Consider the following 18153-nt stretch of genomic DNA (forward strand, 5'->3'; position numbering starts at 1 on the left):
CAAGCAAGATAGTGTATTGTTTGTGTGTAGAGCCTCCAGAATTAGGCAATCAGCTGGGGAAAGTGAAAGAAAATCAGGAATGGGTGGGAACACCAGAGTAGAGATTTCATCTCATCACGTCTAGCAAGGGACAGCATGACACTGTTTATAATTAGGTCCTACAATAATAACTACAATGCCAGACATGGGAGATGGATGGGGCACAAAATGGGGTGGAAGGCTCAGGCAGGCAGATGGGGAAATGAGGGAGGTGTGTGGATGAGTTCGCATCTCATCATATCCAAAGGGTTCAGCATGGCACATTGTTTTTAGGCCTATTCTACAAGAACAGTTCCAATGCAAGGACAGCTAAAGGCACGTGGGAGGGGGTTGGTGGAGTGGGTTTTTTAGACATGAGAAAGGTCTGCCCAGGACATGGCAATTGCTCTCTGAGTACTGTGTTGTCTTTGCAGCTGAAGAAGCTGGATGAAGCGGTGTCAGCAGCTCACACGTTTTTCGTGGCCAATCCCCAGCACCTACAGATGCGTGAGGACATGGAGAAATATCAGCGCATGGCAGGGGTGAAGCTAGAGAGTTTCCGAGACCTGCAGGCCACACCATACTGGGTGAGATCCCCATGAAGATCTGTACACCTAGGGAACACTTCAGCAAAGCCTGCCAACTTACTCCTAGTGGTCAGGGCCCAAGATAAAGCCTGGCTTCCCCACCCCTGCTCCATCTCCCCACAGGGGTCATGGCCTGAGACCTGGGGGTTTCCATAGCCAATACAAACAGTGTATTATCCAAACAGGCCCCTAGATGGCAGCACTGCCCTCTGAGTGATCCAAAGTCCTGGGTAACCCATTACCAACTGAGCAAGAAGGGTGCGGCCCAGACATTAACCAGGGGACATGACTCTATGTTCCTTTTCAGGAGGCATACAAGACTGGGGTGCAGCAGTACAATGTGGACGAGTACCTGCAGGCTGCTGTGAAGCTGGAGGAGTCACTCGAAGAGGTACTATTGGCACTGGAGGATTGTCGAGCTCTGTGTGAGGGGCCCCAGGAGGATGGCACAGAGGAGGAGATGCACCCCGGCCTTTATGAAGCCATTGCAGGTAGTATAAAGGCACTGAGGGGTGCTGTGTTGCTGGACATGTCATTCTGCCATCTGATGACACGTGATGACACGTGATGACACGTGCCATCTCCCAGCATCCTGGCCTGGCAAAAGAGGGAACTGTTATACTGCTGGAGGTGCTGCTCTTCATTCCCTCTCTTTCCCTTGCAGCCCATTATACTCAGGTCCTGAAGTGCAGGCAGCACTGTGTCCTTGAAGTTGCCACCAAGCCAGGACAGGTTTCAGCCACAGATGATTTCATACCATCCCATTTGGATTTATTGCAGTTTGCTTATGATCAAGGTAAGCAGAGACACAGGCCAGCAGGTGGTGCTGTGACACTAGCAAGTGGAGAGAGAAAGTCCCTGCAGCTGCCCAGCTCTGCTGTACCCAGCTGGGGCAGTGTGATACCAGGTGGATGGTGCAAGCCGAACTAAGCTCTTGATCCTTCTCCTCCAAGCCCATCCCCATTGCTCTTTTTCTCCATCACCATGGACAGCCTCACCATCCTCCCAGTCATTGAGGCCTGTAAGCCAGGGTCCGTCTTTGAATTGCCCTTCTCACTGAACCCACATGTTCAGGTCATTTTTAATCTGGCTCCTTTTCCTCAAACGACATCACTAAAATCCTGGCTTTCCTCTCTGTCCCCATGGCCAAAACTCTGTTCTCACATCCTGTCTATGGTGACCTCTTCTTCTCCAGCCCTTCCTCCTTTCAAGTCTGTTTAGAACGCTGCTGTTAAAACCACCTTCTCGGGGATCTGACCACGTCAGCCTCGCCTGGGCGTCCCTCTGCCGGCACTTCCTGCATCTCCTCATCAGACACAACCCCCTTGGCTTTCCCAGTAAGGCCCTTTGTGAGTTAACCCTGCCCTGGCTGGCTGATCTACTGAGATTGATCCCCATGGTCGCTTTGCCAGCATTCCACCACCAGTCAGTTTCTCCCTTCAGCCCTGAGTGCTCCCACCCACACTACCCCCATGCATGGGGAAAACACCCCAGTAAAATCCAAACGGCCACTGCCTCCTCCTCCTCCAGTCCCCTGCCATGAGGCCTCTCAAACCCAGCCTGCTGATCATGGCCAGGCAGGTGACGAGCTGTGGCAGTCTCTTTCCCATCCTTCCCTTCTCCTGCTCCTGTCCTCCCCCTCCCCGCACAACCTCCTAACCTCACTGAGAAAGCTCCTTGGAGCTAGCAAACTGAGCCAGTTCTTCCCCAGGCTCACTGCTTGTCTGGTGTATCCCCATCGCCCACCTTTTGTCTGCTTCTGCCTTTAGATCTTAAGCCCGTCAGGGCAGGGAGTGTCTTCTTGTGCATCTGCAGCGGCAGGCACAATGGGGCCCTGATCCTGACTGGGACCTCTGGATGCTGCCATTGTATAAAATATTTACTAATAACAATAGTTTCATAGTCCCAGAACTTCAGAGATATGGGTAGGTGCCTAACGGCCATTGATCATAATAGGAGTTAAATGCATAAATACCTTTGAGGATCTGAGCCATAGTTGCAGAGCCTTATTATGCCCATCTCCTTCTCTGCCTCTGCCCCAGTTGGGAACCAGGCACTGGCTGCTGAATGTGCTGCTTCTTACTTGCTCTTCTATCCTTCGGATGAACTCATGTTGGAGAAGATGAAACGGTATTGGGTGGAGCTGGGAGAAGGAGCATCAATCACAGCTAGAGAGGTACCAGCAACACTCCTCCAATTCTGCCTTCTCTGAATCTCCTCTCACCCCCTATGGCTGGGCCAGCATTGTGGTCGCATTGGGGAGAGATGCCTCTATGTGTGGGTGTGCAGAGTCCAGGGCTGAATTAAGATGGAGACTGACTCCCCCACATACAGATCATCAGGCCAGGGTCTCCCCAGGGCAGAATCACCATGCCTGTGTGGGGTTGGGATATGGATGGGGGTCTCCCCAGGGTAGGGTTGGATCCCCTTTGTGGGATGGTTGTTTGACAGTTGTGTGCATCTCCAGAACATTCAGCAGTATGTGCAGAGATCTCTGATGGAGAAGAAGCTGATTTACTATGCAGTGGAGCATCTGGGAGGAACTTTTAATGACCCTGTAAGTAGCTGCATCTTCTTTCAGTGGGCTGAGTTCTCCCTGCCCTAGTCTCAAGAGGGCAATTTATTGCTCATTAACCTGTGGAACTCACTTCAGCAAGATATTATCCTGGCACTGTAAGAGTTAGACACTGATGTGACCTCCGAGGTGAAAAGAAGATTCTCAAAGCCCACCTTTCTCCTGCTCGTGGGACCCGATGTGAGCCCCAGCTGGGGGTGAAGGAGCAGGAGAGAATTCCCATGTGGGGCATTATTGGGACTTTATGCATCCCTTTGAGCAGCGTCAGAGGCAGGGACACAGACAAGACAGGCCCAGTTGTCTGATCTGGCCTGGGCGGAAGAGGGGCACTGGACTAGGCAGGTCCATTTGTCTGATCCAGCATGGGAGTGGTTTGCTGGGTGACTGAGCCCCTGATTTTGTTTCTTTAGGACCCTTGGACCCCTGATGAGCTGATTCCTGGAAGTCTGAAGCAGAAACACAGGTAAGAGCCAAACCAGCCTACTTGGACTGAGTTGAAGGCGTGCTGAATATGGGAGTGATGATGTCTGGAAGGGAAAGGGGTGAACTAGCAGAGATGGGGGTGCATTACTAGTGTTCTACAGGAAGTCTGACTAAATGATCACAATGGTCCCTTCTGGCCTTGGAATCTATGACTGTGACTCTGACTTATTGCTGAGTGTCTGACTGAGGAGGGAGCTAGGGACTATATCTCTGGATACTGACAGCCCCTGTCTATGTCTCTCCCTTGCTCCCAAGGGAGAATCAGAAGAAGCAGAGGCTGGAGAATCTGGATGTGGGAGAGCAGGAGCAGAGGGGTGAGTAAAAGAGCCTAGAATGGGAGACAGAGACCACTGAAAGGCAGGGCTAAATACTGCCCCAGCCTCTACTGTTCCAGGCTCAGTGATTTTAATGCCAGTGTGGATGCAGACTTACTTCCCAACAGTGCACAGGTTGCCTGGCAAAATCTTCAAGTATACACTGCTTCTGGGAACTGTGGGGTAGGAGCCTCGAGGGCATTGCAGCTGGAACAACTTGGCACAATGCGAATGTAGATGTAGAGCAAACCTGCCATGATTCTGCACAGCTAGTGTGGACCTGTTGAATCGTTTGGGCTTAAGCCATGTCAATCCAACAGGCTCAGTTACAGATGGATCAGTTCTGCAATGGGGAGAGAAGAGGCGATAGAGGCTTTGCTAAGCTTGGAAATACATTACTACATTGTTACTGGGTGGATGCTGTAAGCTGCCCAGCACAGACTCCTGTATTCCCAGCTCCTGCAGGGCTCAGTCTGGGCCAGGCCTGGCTCCCGAGGATGCTCTGTGGTAACATACAGGAGATCTTGCCCCGGCTTGGGCATTTTTATAATTTCTCCTGTCCGGAGATCAGATATGGGGCTTAAAGGGGGCTGATAACTCTGAAACAAGGCCCCCCTCCCTCCCCGACCCTGAAAACTACTAACAGCAATCAGTAATACAGTGTTTCTACGGGTAAGAGGTGGGTACAAGATCTGAGAGTGAAAAAGGGGGGTGATTTGTTTGCCAGATTTTGTTCCTTTCGGTGTAGTCTAGGGATCTTATTGGATTCTCAGCTGCTTCTGCAGATCCAGGCAGAACCCACAAGGAGGCTGAGCCCTTTCTCCCTCCCCCTGCCCAGGTCCATTCACTTTTGAGGGCATCACCGTCACTGTGGATTCTCACCAGCTGAATGGATCCCAGCGGGTCGTCTTTGACAGAGTCCTGACTGATTCCGAATGTAAGGACATTCTCCGTCTGGCAAAGGTGAGGACAGGAACCTACAGGGGCACTTTGACACAAGGGAGGTGGGGGGCGCGGGAGAGCCTTCACTGGCCCGTGCTACCATCCTCAGCAGAGATGCTGTAACATCAGGGTGGAGGGAAGAAGCAGGGACACCAGGTTTGAAACTACCTTCCAATCTATTTCAGGCAGCTGGCAGCACGGAAGATGGTTACCGGGGCAGACAGTCCCCTCACACACCCCATGAGAGATTTGAAGGGTTAACAGTGTTAAAGGCTTTGCAGGTAAATGGCTCAGTGTTATACCAATAAAATAAAAACCAGCAGGATCTTATTAAAGGGAAAAAGGCAAAATACCACATTTATTGTGAATACAGAAAGAATCATAGTAAGCAGTTAGTTATAGTTGTAACATTCCATTCAATCTCATATTTATTCACACACACACACACACACACACACACACACAGGTTCTGCAAGGTTGTTATCATAGTTACCAGCCTTAGAGTTGCTCATGCCAAGCCACTGGCCAGGTGGCCTGGACATGAGGAGGGAGCAGGGCCTTGTCAGATGCTCATCTGATGCTCCTGGAAGTTGGTTTGCAGAATCAGACCCCAAAGTTCTCACTTTTTAGAGTCTATTTTTATAGGAATTTCTTCCTATGCCAGTCTATGGGAATTGCTTCATCATGCTGTTGCTGAATCAATCAGCAGATAGCACATTCCTGACGGCTCCAAGATGTTATCTTGTTCTTTGGTTCTCCCATTCCTGAGGCTGTTGGGTGGATTCCAGTCTGCCCTCTGGGGGTCCTCTGGTTATTTCCACTTGACGCCTTCTTCAGCTGATGGACACTGGATTCTTAGGCTGGCACCTCCCTGATCATTCAGTTATTATCCACACCAAGCATCCATCCACATACATCCTCTATCTCTATTTTAATCACAATTGTTAATACAACAAAAGGGCAGGGAGTCTCTGGGTGCTGTTTCTGTTGTTAGAGTATTGCTTTGAGTCCCTCTCTGTGTGAATTGCTTTGAGAACAGAAAAGGAGTACTTGTGGCACCTTAGAGACTAACCAATTTATTTGAGCATGAGCTTTCGTGAGCTACAGCTCACTACATCTGATGAAGTGAGCTGTAGCTCACGAAAGCTCATGCTCAAATAAATTGGTTAGTCTCTAAGGTGCCACAAGTACTCCTTTTCTTTTTGCGAATACAGACTAACACAGCTGTTCCTCTGAAACCTTTGAGAACAGACTCTGCCTTAGAATGTACTAACACAATTAGCAGCTTGCAAGTTTCACACACAGAGGGAGAGTAACAGTACCAAAAACCAAGAGACCTCTTAATTAGTAATACCCTGGAATTTAAACTATGGGGAATCAAACTCATTTGTGATTTTAATACAGAACTTCTTTAATATGATCCAACATCAGTGCCTCAGCATGTGTTAGGGTCCCATCCCATGGGCGTGGCTTGTCTCAGGGAGTTCCTGGGGCTCCAGCTGCTTGCTCGCTTGCCTGTTGGTGGTGAGGGTTCACAGGAGTGTTCTTCTCTCTCTGGCCCATGTCCATGGACTGTCTTGCAGGCCTGCTCTCTTGTATGTGGGGGTGAGGGGTTCCCAGGGCAAATTTCTCTCACATGTATGCTCCCCTCCCACGGGCTCATTTGGGGCGTCTCTCTCGGTCATGTTACCCTTGCAGTCAGGCTGTTTCACACAGGCACAGGCTGTGTGTTTCTATCCTGCTTCTCAGGGGGCTGTCTCAGGGGTTTTGTTTCCTCTGTCGTTTCCCAGAGTGCTTCTTTCCCTCTGGCACCCAGGAGGGTGTTTTTCATGGAGGTGATATTTCTCATGGCTTTTTTCTCTCCTGCAAGTGTACAATCACAGGATTTTCACACTCATATCCCTGCTTATGCATGTGTATGAACACAGGATTTCTCACAGGCATGCTGCTCCCTTGCACACACATGTTGTTTCTCACAGATGTGTTCTTTATGCTTGAGGTTTCTCACAAGCTTGTTTTTACCTTCCAGCTGGCACAGGATGGGACCGTGAACTGGAGAGATGCCAAACTGCTCCTGCATGCCAGCGAGAAATCCCGGAAAATCGTAGAGTCCTATTTCACCCCTGGGAAAAGGCTCCATTTCTCATTCACACACCTCGTGTGCCGCACGGCTGTAGAGGGTAAAGAAAGGCTCCATGTCTAGTTGGCAGCCGGTATGAAGCAGAGTGCCCCAAGGGTCGGTTCTGGGGCCGGTTTTGTTCAATATCTTTGTTAATGGTCTGGAAGATGGCGTGGATTGCACCCTCAGCAAGTTTGCAGATGACACTAAACTGGGAGGAGTGGTAGATATGCTGGAGGGTAGGGATGGGATACAGAGGGACCTAGACAAATTGGAGGATTGGGCCAAAAGAAATCTGATGAGGTTCAACAAGGACAAGTGCAGAGTCCTGCACTTAGTACGAAAGAATCCCAGGCACCGCTACAGACTAGGGACCGAGTGGCTAGGCAGCAGTTCTGCAGATAAGGACCTAGGGGTTACACTGGACAAGAAGCTAGATATGAGTCAACAGTGTGCTCTTCTTGCTAAGAAGGCTAACGGCATTTTGGGCTGTATAAGTAGGAGTATTCCCAGCAGATCAAGGGACGTGATCATTCCCCTCTATTTGGCAATGGTGAGGCCTCATCTGAGTACTATGTCCAGTTTTGGGCCCCACACTACAAGAAGGACGTGGAAAAATTGGAAAGAGTCCAGCGGAGGGTAACAACAAAAATGATTAAGGGGCTGGAGCACATGACTTATCAGGAGAGGTTGAGGGAACTGGGATTATTTAGTCTGCAGAAGAGAAGAATGAGGGGGGATTTGATAGCTGCTTTCACCTACCTGAAAGGGGGTTCTAGAACCATCCTCTTTGGAACCCCCTTTCAGGTAGTTAAAAAGCAGCTATCAAATCCCCCCTCATTCTTCTCTTCTGCAGACTAAATAAACCCAGTTCCCTCAGCCTCTCCTCATAAGTCATGTGTTCCAGTCCCCTAATCATTTTTGTTGCCCTCTGCTGGGCGCTTTCCAATTTTTCCACGTCCTTATTATAGTGTGGGGCCCAATACTGGACACAGTACTCCAGATGAAGCCTCACCAATGTCGAATAGAGGGGAACGATCACGTCCCTCGATCTGCTGGCAATGCCCCTATGTAATGGTTCGGATTCACCCGGCAGCGTCTCCTGCTGCTTGTCTGCGGGAATTAGCGTGTCAGCCTCTGGAGCGCCCTCTGCTGTCTGGTGATCCTTCTTACCACTGGGCCTGGTCCCTCCCACGACCCGGTGCCTCCTCCCACTGGGGTGCTGCCCCCTGGCAGTAATCCCCAACAATCCCTGAGGGTCTTCCCTCCCCGGGGAACCCCCACCCACTACCCCCACCTCGCCTCAGTCTTGGCTACTGCCAGTCATCGCTTAGCCCCGCTCCCCAGGGCAGACTGCAGTGTATCAGCCACTCATCACCGGCAAGGGGGGTGGGACCTGCTACCTCTGTCTACCCGTGGGCAACCCCCTTGCAAACCCAGTACCTAACAGGCCCTAATCTAGGCCTTGCAGCCTGGGGGTTTCCAGGCCGGAGCTTCCCTGGCCTTTCCCTCTCAGTCCTGCTCCAATCTAGGTACTCCCTCAGGTCCCTGGAGCCAGGCCCTTCTCTCTCTGAATGCAGAGAGAGACTAGCTAAGCTTCAGCCTAGCAGCCCCTTTATAGACCCAGCTGCAGCCATTTCCCCAATCAGCCTAGCTTTTCTGGCCCTGAGCCCTGGCTGTCTCCCAGGGCTGGCTTTTAAGCCCCACAGGGCAAGAGCGGGTAACCACCCCACTACACCCTACTTAAACAGCCCAAAATGCCGTTAGCCTTCTTGGCAAGAAGGGCATACTGTTGACTCATATCCAGCTTCTCATCCACTGTAACCCCTAGGTCCTTTTCTGCAGACCTGCTGCCTAGCTATTCGGTCCCTAGTCTGTAGCGGTGCATGGGATTCTTCCATCTTAAGTGCAGGACTCTGCACTTGTCCTTGTTGAACCTCCTCAGATTTCTTTTGGCCCAATCCTCTAATTTGTCCAGGGCCCTCTGTATCCTATCCCTACCCTCCAGTGTATCTACCTCTCCTCCCAGTTTAGTGTCATCTGCAAACTTGCTGAGGGTGCAATACACGCCATCCTCCAGATCATTAATGAAGATATTGAACAAAACCGGCCCCAGGACCGACCCTTGGGGCATTCCACTTGATACCGGCTGCCAACTAGACATGGAGCCATTGATCACTACCCATTGAGCCCGACGATCTAGCCTGCTTTCTATCCAACTTATAGTCCATTCATCCAGCCCATACTTCTTTAACTTGCTGGCAAGAATACTGTGGGAGACCATATCAAAGGCTTTGCTAAAGTCAAGGAATAACACATCCACTGGTTTCCCCTCATCCACAGAGCCAGTTATCTCATCATAGAAGGCAATTAGACTAGTCAGGTATGACTTGCCCTTGGTGAATCCATGCTGACTGTTCCTGATCACTTTCCTCTCCTCTAAGTGCTTCAGAATTGAATCCTTGAGGACCTGCTCCATGATTTTTCCAGGGACTGAGGTGAGGCCGACTGGCCTATAGTTCCCCGGATCCTCCTTCCCTTTTTTAAAGATGGGCACTACATTAGCCTTTATCCAGTTGTCCAGGACCTCCCCCGATGGTCATGAGTTTTCAAAGATAATGGCCAATGGCTCTGCAATCACATCCGCCAACTCCTTTAGCACTCTCAGATGCAGCGGATCCGGCCCCATGGACTTGTGCTCATCCAGCTTTTCTAAATAGTCCCTAACCACTTCTTTCTCCACAGAGTCCTGGTCACCTCCTCCCCATGCTGTGCTGCCCAGTGCAGTAGTCTGGGAGCTGACCTTGTCTGTGAAGAGAGGGGGTTGGACTAGATGACCTCCTGAGGTCCCTTCCAACCCTTGTAGTCTCTGATTCTATGAAAGCCCAATCCTAGCCATATTCCCCCTAGAGAGTCCCCTTACGTTCAGGAGATGTCCCTGCTCACCCCAAATCCCAGCTGTGTCCCTTCCCTTCACGCTCAGAGTCTCCGTGCTCCTGCTCACCTCTAATCCCAGCTGTGTCCCCTCCCCTCACACTCAGGGTGCCCTTTGCCTGCTGTATCCTCCTAAGGTGTGAATGTTCCCCTGCAATGTCCTGTTTTAGGGGACCAGGATGATCGCATGGATCTCAGTCACCCAGTTCATGCTGATAACTGTCTCTTGGATCCTGAGGGGAAAGAATGCTGGAGAGAACCACCTGCCTACGTGTACAGGGACTACAGGTAAGACTAGAGGGAACCCCAGAGCTGAGAGTGTCAGGGGTGAGAATATCTCCCCAGCTCCAGAGAGCACTGTCACTGCAGGGTGAGAGGGACCCCTGAGTTACATAGGTACAGAGGGATTGCTGGACTGGAGCAGACCTGACATCTGGTCCCTTCTGGCCTTGGAATCTGTGAAACTGTCTAGTTCAGTGTCCTGTCTGTGACTGTAGCCAGGACCAACTTCTTCAGAGGAAAGAGCAGAATACCCCATAGGCAGATGTGGGATAATCTGCCCCCCATGTTAGGTCTCACCCTGGTCTCTAATTGTTAGGGATTGATGTAAACCCTGAAGCATGAGGTTTAACATCCCTTCTAAAATGTTTGTGGTCATTAACTATGACAACTCTGGGTAGCCTTGTTATCCATAGGAATGTCCAGTCTCTTTCTGAATCTTGCTAAGTGCATGGCCTCAGCAACTTTCTGGGGCAGCGATTTCCACAGTGTAATCCCAAATTGGGCAGGAAAGCATTTCCTCTGTAGTTCTGAATTTCCCACCTTTCAGTGTCATTGAGTGTCCCTGTGATGGTCAGTGCTTGCTGGAAGCATTGCCCAATGGTTACTGGGCCATGCTCTCCTTACTGCGAAGAGGGGTTGGTAGGGGAGCCCTGGCCCTCCACTCCATCGGGCAGGGCTGTCCCTACCTATGGTGGTGCCCTGTGCAGCCCGAGCACCTGCACACACCTCCCACGGGGGGAGTGGCTGCTCCACTGCAGGGCCAGGCCCTCCATGGGGGGAAGGGGCTGCGCTCAAGGGCTGCAGGGCCATCGGGGCAGGAGCTCTGGGGTGCAGCAGCAGGGAAGCTCCTGGATGCCCAGGACTGTGCAGGGGATTAGTGGGGGATCTGGCACCGGCAGCAGGAGTCAGGCCCACCCCCCCACACTCAGTGGTGGCAGTGGGAAGCAGAGCGACCCAGCCCCAGCCCGCTCCGCTCCCCCAGCTCCCAGCCCTGTTACTTGGGGTAGGGGGCTTGGAGGAGGGGTCAGGGCCGCCCCTGCACTCACCAGCAGCAGCAGCAGGAAGCGGAGCAACGTGGCTGGGAGCTGGTGGAGTGGAGCGGGCTGAGGCCGGGTCACTCTGCTTCCCACTGCTGTTGCTGGTGAGTCCTGGGGCGGGCCTGAACCCTTCTGCCGGCTCCAGTACCCCTAATAATCCCGTGGGCCTTGTCGCTTGGGAGAGGGAGCTTGGGGGAAGGGGTGGGGTGGGGGTGGAAAGCAGTGGGGTGGAGCGGAACAGGGGCGGAGCCTTGGAGGAAGGGGTTGAATGGGGGCAGGGCGAGGGTGGAGCAGGGGGGCTGGCTGGGGGATGGGGCTGGCCACTGGAGCCAGTGCCCCATACGAAGCATACAACTGCCATGGGCACCATGAAATTTGGTGCCCCAAATTATGTGGTGCCCTACGCAGCTGCGTATTCTGTGTATGCCTAAGGACGGCCCTGCCATCAGGCTCCAACCCAGAACTATGGAAAGGTTACCACAAATCCAGCACCTTAAGGCCGCCCTCCCAAGGCCGCTTCCTACCACCCACTGTGTAGTCCAAGTTTTGCAGTCTGCTGTGAGCAGGTAACAGAGAAAGGTACTAACAGCACCTTCAGTCTGCCTGGGCCCAGCAGTTAGGCTCCTCTTTTCCAGAGGAAGGTGTGATGGGATCCCTGGGGTGCAGCCTGGGACCATGGGACCGCTATGCCCCCTTAATTCTCTCCAGCTTGGGCTGTCTCTCATGCCTTGCTAGTGACCAGCAGCAACCCCTCCAGGTGCTGAGATCACTCAGCACAACCGGATGTGGAGCCCCCCACACAGCTAGGTTGCATGAGTGCTCCCAGAGCCACTCATGAATCATGCAGAGAAAGGCCTCAGAGCCAAATCCCCCCAGCTCCCAGCACTGTACTCCAGGAATACACCGTCTTGCACTCTCAAGATGGGCAGTGCAAATATATTAATTGGTTCACCACTTCAAGAATGGAAAGAGGACATACACCAGCCTTTGTAAAACCTGAGCAGATGTGCCCCACACTTCATACAGACTCACTGGTAAAGATAAACAATTAAACAAATGTATTGATTATAAAAGGTCAATTTTAAGTGATATTAAGTAATAGGCAAAAAGAGTTAGTTACCAAAAGAAATAAAATATAAGCACACAGTCTAAACTCTCAACCCTATTAGACTGGGCAGCAACCAAATTATGCAGTTTTTCTCACCCCACTGGATATTACAGTCCTTAATATACAGTTCCTTAAACCTGGGCCAATCTCCTATGTTGGAGTCTTGTATTCTTCTCAGTGTCTTGGTTGCTTGCAACATAGGTGGGGGCAGGAGAAGGGCCCAGTATGTGTCCACACTGTCTGTTTTGTACCCTCAGTCCATGTGCTTGGGGAGCACAAGTCCAGGCATGTCTGAAGGGGATTGCTGAATCTCTCCAAGAGAGGTTGAGCAATTCCCCTGGTGTGGTCCCATGCAGGCGAGTCATTGCATTGTAGCTCCCTTGCTGGACAATGGTTGTTGATGGGTTGTTTGACACCCCGCCTGGGCATTGGTTACTTTTCTTACTGTTGCCTCTGGGGAGCTAATATCTGGCTGATACCACAACTTACAGCATGCTTTAGTGACCACCATACAACACAATTCTCATAACTTCATATGCATTAATGATACACGTATATAGATAGAGAAATGACTTTCAGCTGATCATAACCTTTCCCCTGATACCTTACAAGGCATGCTTGATATGTAAGATCACGATTATATGAAAATGAGGACAATGGGGGTTACAGTATGCTCCCCCAAGGTATAGAACAGTGGTTCTTAACCTGGGGTGCACACACCCCCTGGGGGTGCAAGATGTCCTTTCTGGGGTGCGAGACATGCCAGATTTGTTTAGAAGGTAAGTCATCGAAAACACAAATTAAGCACAGGCACGTAAGTACAACTACTTTGTTTCATCAAACCTATGTATTTATTAACATTATATATGTTTTAATGATTACTGTAATATACAAACAAAAAACATATCTAGGTTTAAAAAACTGACCTACTTCAACGATTTTTGATAAGGGGTGCGAGAACATATTTTGATTTTTGATAAGAGGTGCGAGAACATATTTTGAGAACCAAAGGGGTGCAGGCTGCAGTAAAGGTTAAGAACCACTGGTATAAAATGTCACAGAAGGCTCCTGTAGCACCCCTTCTCAGGGGCTCCCAAGGTAGGTCCTTCCCCCTGCTTGGTCAGCCCCCTTCTAAGCTGTCTGCCTTCCTTTTAAGTTCCCTCCTCCATCTGGAGCATGCTCTGCAGGTGCGCCAGCGTGGGGTCATTTGGGCCCAGAGTTGCTCTTGAAACTGAAGCAGTTATACACCCCATCACACACCCTCCCCCTCAAGTTTGGTGCTGGGGTGCTCCCTGGTGGTTCTCATTCTTCCCCTGCCCATGAAAAAAAATCTTCATTCTTATGGTCCCACCCTCTCAGTGAAGTACTTGAAAATGATAGGGCTGCAGCAAAGGTTCCTCCGCATGATCATTCGGTTGATATCCTTCACTGAGTTCAGCCAGAGAAGAGGAGCATGATCTGTCACTAAAAGGATTCCCCAACAAATAATATCATAATGCGTCTACAGCCCGTTTCGTAGCCAGAGCTTCCTTCTCGATGATGGAGTAGGATATTTTTCAATGAAACAGCTTCTGGCTGAGGTATAGGATGGGGTGTTCTCCTCTGTCAACGCCTACGAAAATACTGCTCCAAGACCTGCATCTGTCTGCAAAGTGAATCACCTGGAAAAGTCCAGGAGTGAAAGCACTGGTTCTTGGCTTAGCTGTTCTTTCAGCTTAAATGCCTTGTTGCAGACTTCAGACCATCAAATTTTCTTAGGGCTCACGTACTTTATCAGGTCTATCCGGGGGTCGGCAATGGTGGCAAACCCTGGTACAAAGTGTCTGTAGTATCCAGCAAGGCCCAGGAAGTGACGCACCTGCTTTTTTGTGGTTGATATGGGCCATTGCTCTAAGGCTTGTACTTTACCCACTAGTAGCTTCAGATGCCCACCTCTTGGCTGGCAGTCTGTACTTGGCCAGGTTGGCCGTTAGCCCTGCCTCTTTGAGGGATTGCAGTATCGTGGTGAGGTGTCTTCAGTGATCATTCCAGTCGTAACTATAAATGATGATGTTGTCGATGTACGCCTGTGTCATCAAAGTACATAGTCCATCAGTTGTTGGAAGGTGGCCGTGGCTCTATGAAGGCTGAAGGGCATGATCTGAAATTGGTAGAGACCAAACGGTGTATAGAATGCTGTCTTCTCTCGTGCTACGGTTGTCAGAAGTATCTGCCAATAACCCTTCATAGGGTCAAGAGTGGATATGTACTTGGCAGCCCCAGGCCTGTCTAGCAACTTTTCTACTCTAGGCATAGGGTATACATTGAACTTCAGTATAGCATTTACTCTCTGGAAATTGATGCAGAATCTGGTTGACAAGTCAGATTTCAGCACCAGTGCAAGGGGGCTCCTCAACCACCCCTGAGTTTAACATGGCCTGTAGTTCCTGGGGAACCATCTCCCACATCTTCTGTGGCAGGGATTGGAGGCTCTCTCGGACCTTTTTTCCTTGTTGAGTGTCCATGTGGTGTGTAGGCCAGGTGGGTGCATCCTGGCAGTGCTGAGAAGACTGCGGGAAAGCTTCCATTAGCCATAGTAACTGTTATTTTTGTTCAGGCTGTAATTCTTCACTGTGGATACCAATCCAGCATTGCGGCCCAAGGATGCCTGTGGGCTGAACTCGGGTGGAGCTGGTGCTATGAGGAGGCCGGCCTTCCTGTTCCCGCCAGGCCATTAGCAGGTTCACATGATGAATCTGCATTCCTTTTCTCTTCCCTGGCTGGTGAATATCATAATTGACCATCCCTGCCTTCCTTACCACTTCAGATGGATCTTACTGCCTGGCCAGTAGCTTTACATGTTGGTTCTATCAAAACATCTCTATTCATCACCCTGTCATCCTGACCTTATCTTTAGGAGGGGTCACTATGTCCCTGGATCATTTTTAGGGAGGCTGTTTATACCTTAACTTGGTATCGGGGTATTCTGGCACGATCCTTCTGGAATGTGTTTATGCAATTGTCCTGTATCTAGCACGTCTTCCAGTGTTTGTGTTTTTGCAATACTAGCCCTGTTCTTGCCACATTCAGTGAACTTGGAAGTAGGCATGTTTTGTAATGGGGCCTGACTTTAGTTCAGGCCTTACGCCTTATACCAGGGACCCTTATACAAGGCCTCATGTCTCAGGCTCTCTATTCCTACTACGTTTCCCTTTCAGGGGTTTGTTACCTCATAATTTTTTGACCTCCTGGAAGAATTCCCAGTCCCTGCCTAAAATCACTGGGTAGACTAATGTATGGGCCACACCTGCCCATAATTTTCCTGTGTGGCTTCCTACTGTGAGTTGTACCTCCCTCATGGAATATGTCAGATATCGCTGTGCACGCACTGGAGAGAGATGGTTTCCCCTGGGTTATCTCTGAGTCCTGCTAATTGCTCTGTGATCAGTGTGTGACTGCACCACAAGTCTGTTAGGGCCGGCATTTCTACTCCATTGATCCATAGAGAGTCTAACATCTTGGCTGGGCCTCTTTCTGTAGCCCGGGTGACTGCTGGCAATGCCTACCCATAGGAGCACTCCATGAAGGGGCAGTCGTGGCTGAAATAAACTCATTGTCTGCATGAGAAGCAACTCCTGGGCTGAGGGGATTTTTCCACCCCTGGCCTGCTCTGGGCAAAGTTGGATGCCTGTGCAGGGGCCTTTCTTCAGGACTGGGCTCCCCCCCCCCTTTCCTCCCCTTGGGGCCAGGCTTACAGGTTTTGTCATAATGCTGCTCGCCTGTTGGGGAGGACTTGACATTTGGTTCCCTGGAGGGTGCCTCCATGGCAGGCACTGTGGTCTGCAGTCACTGACCCCCTGGGACGAGCATTTTCTGTCTTGGATGTTCCCGCCATCAGGCCTGCAGCCGGTAAATAATTTTCGGACAGCCTGATGACTTCAGTCAAGTTTCACAACAGCCACTTTGACGCCTCAGCTGGGAGAATCTGCATAAACTGTTCCAGAGCCACTTGTTTGGTCACCTGTTCCCCAGTCTGCTTTTCAGGCTGGAGCCACTCTACCAATGTTCCTTAAAGACTCTGTGGCACTGCTCAGAGCAGGGCCCCCTGGGGAAATCTTTCCTGGTGAAGGTGCTATCAGTGGGTTTCTACCATAACAAAGGTATCCAAAATGGCCTCCTTGATGTAGGCATAGTCCTGGGAATCAGTAGCATCAAGCTTCTGGTATGCAAATTGAGCCGTCCTGGTAAGATTTGGTGCCAGTAAAACAGCCCAGTGTTCAGCTGGTCATCGAGCTCTTGTGGCAACCCTCTCAAAAGTGACTAGGAGAGCTTCAGGGTCATAGCCTGGCCCAATCTTCATGAGTTTGACTGGGGGGTTCATATTGACAAATTGGAGGATTGGGCCAAAAGAAATCTGATGAGGTTCAATAAGGATAAGTGCAGGGTCCTGCACTTAGGATGGAAGAACCCAATGCACCGCTACAGACTAGGGACCGAATGGCTAGGCAGCAGTTCTGCGGAAAAGGACCTAGGGGTGACAGTGGACGAGAAGCTGGATATGAATCAGCAGTGTGCCCTTGTTGCCAAGAAGGCCAATGGCATTTTGGGATGTATAAGTAGGGGCATAGCGAGCAGATCGAGGGACGTGATCGTCCCCCTCTATTTGACATTGGTGAGGCCTCATCTGGAGTACTGTGTCCAGTTTTGGGCCCCACACTACAAGAAGGATGTGGATAAATTGGAGAGAGTCCAGCGAAGGGCAACAAAAATGATTAGGGGTCTGGAACACATGACTTATGAGGAGAGGCTGAGGGAACTGGGATTGTTTAGCCTGCAGAAGAGAAGAATGAGGGGGGATTTGATAGCTGCTTTCAACTACCTGAGAGATGGTTCCAGAGAGGATGGTTCTAGACTATTCTCAGTGGTAGAAGAGGACAGGACAAGGAGTAATGGTCTCAAGTTGCAGTGAGGGAGGTTTAGGTTGGATATTAGGAAAAACCTTTTCACTAGGAGGGTGGTGAAACACTGGAATGCACTACATAGGGAGGTGGTAGAATCACCTTCCTTAGAAGTTTTTAAGGTCAGGCTTGACAAAGCCCTGGCTGGGATGGTTTAGTTGGGGATTGGTCCTGCTTTGAGCAGGGGGTTGGACTAGATGACCTCCTGAGGTCCCTTCCAACCCTGATATTCTATGATTCTATGATATCATGGTGAGGCTCAAGGTCCCAGCAACTAGATTCACACTTATCGTAGAATCATAGAAAATTAGGGTTGGAAGAGACCTCAGGAGGTCATCTATACAACCCCCTGTTCAAAGCAGGACCAACCCCAACTAAATCATCCCAGCCAGGGCTTTGTCAAGCTGAGCCTTAAAAACCTCTAAGAGTGGAGATTCCACAACCTCCCTAGGTAACCCATTCCAGTGCTTCACCACCCTCCTAGTGAAATAGATTTTCCTAATATACAATCTAGACCTCCCCCACCACAACTTGAGCCATTGCTCTTTGGTTGGTCATCTGCCACCACTGAGAACAGCCTAGCTCCATCCTCTTTGGAACCCTCCTTCAGGTAGTTGAAGACTACTATCAAATCCCCCCTCACTCTTCTCTTCCGCAGACTAAATAAGCCCAGAGCCCTCAACCTCTCCTCATAAGTCTTGCGCCCGAGCCCTCTAATAATTTTCATTGTCCTTCATTGGACTCTCTCCAATTTGTCCACATCCTTTCTGTAGTGAGGGGCCTAAAACTGGACACAATATTCCAGATGTAGCCAGTG

At 50.5% G+C, this 18153-nt stretch overlaps 1 protein-coding gene across 1 annotated transcript in view; it reads left to right on the forward strand.

The window, feature by feature from the left end:
- The window catches only part of P3H3 (prolyl 3-hydroxylase 3), a 29412-nt gene that overhangs the window by 1255 nt on the left and 10004 nt on the right, over positions 1-18153 (forward strand). The window contains exons 2-12 of the mRNA XM_048820778.2: positions 453-605; positions 913-1096; positions 1270-1401; positions 2648-2781; positions 3073-3162; positions 3591-3643; positions 3919-3977; positions 4816-4940; positions 5105-5200; positions 6949-7099; positions 10143-10260. Coding sequence (XP_048676735.1) covers positions 453-605; positions 913-1096; positions 1270-1401; positions 2648-2781; positions 3073-3162; positions 3591-3643; positions 3919-3977; positions 4816-4940; positions 5105-5200; positions 6949-7099; positions 10143-10260 — 1295 coding nt within the window. The remainder of the gene's footprint in view (positions 1-452; positions 606-912; positions 1097-1269; positions 1402-2647; positions 2782-3072; positions 3163-3590; positions 3644-3918; positions 3978-4815; positions 4941-5104; positions 5201-6948; positions 7100-10142; positions 10261-18153) is intronic.

The sequence above is a fragment of the Caretta caretta genome, chromosome 1 (assembly GCF_965140235.1).
Source record: "Caretta caretta isolate rCarCar2 chromosome 1, rCarCar1.hap1, whole genome shotgun sequence".
NCBI lineage: Eukaryota > Metazoa > Chordata > Testudines > Cheloniidae > Caretta > Caretta caretta.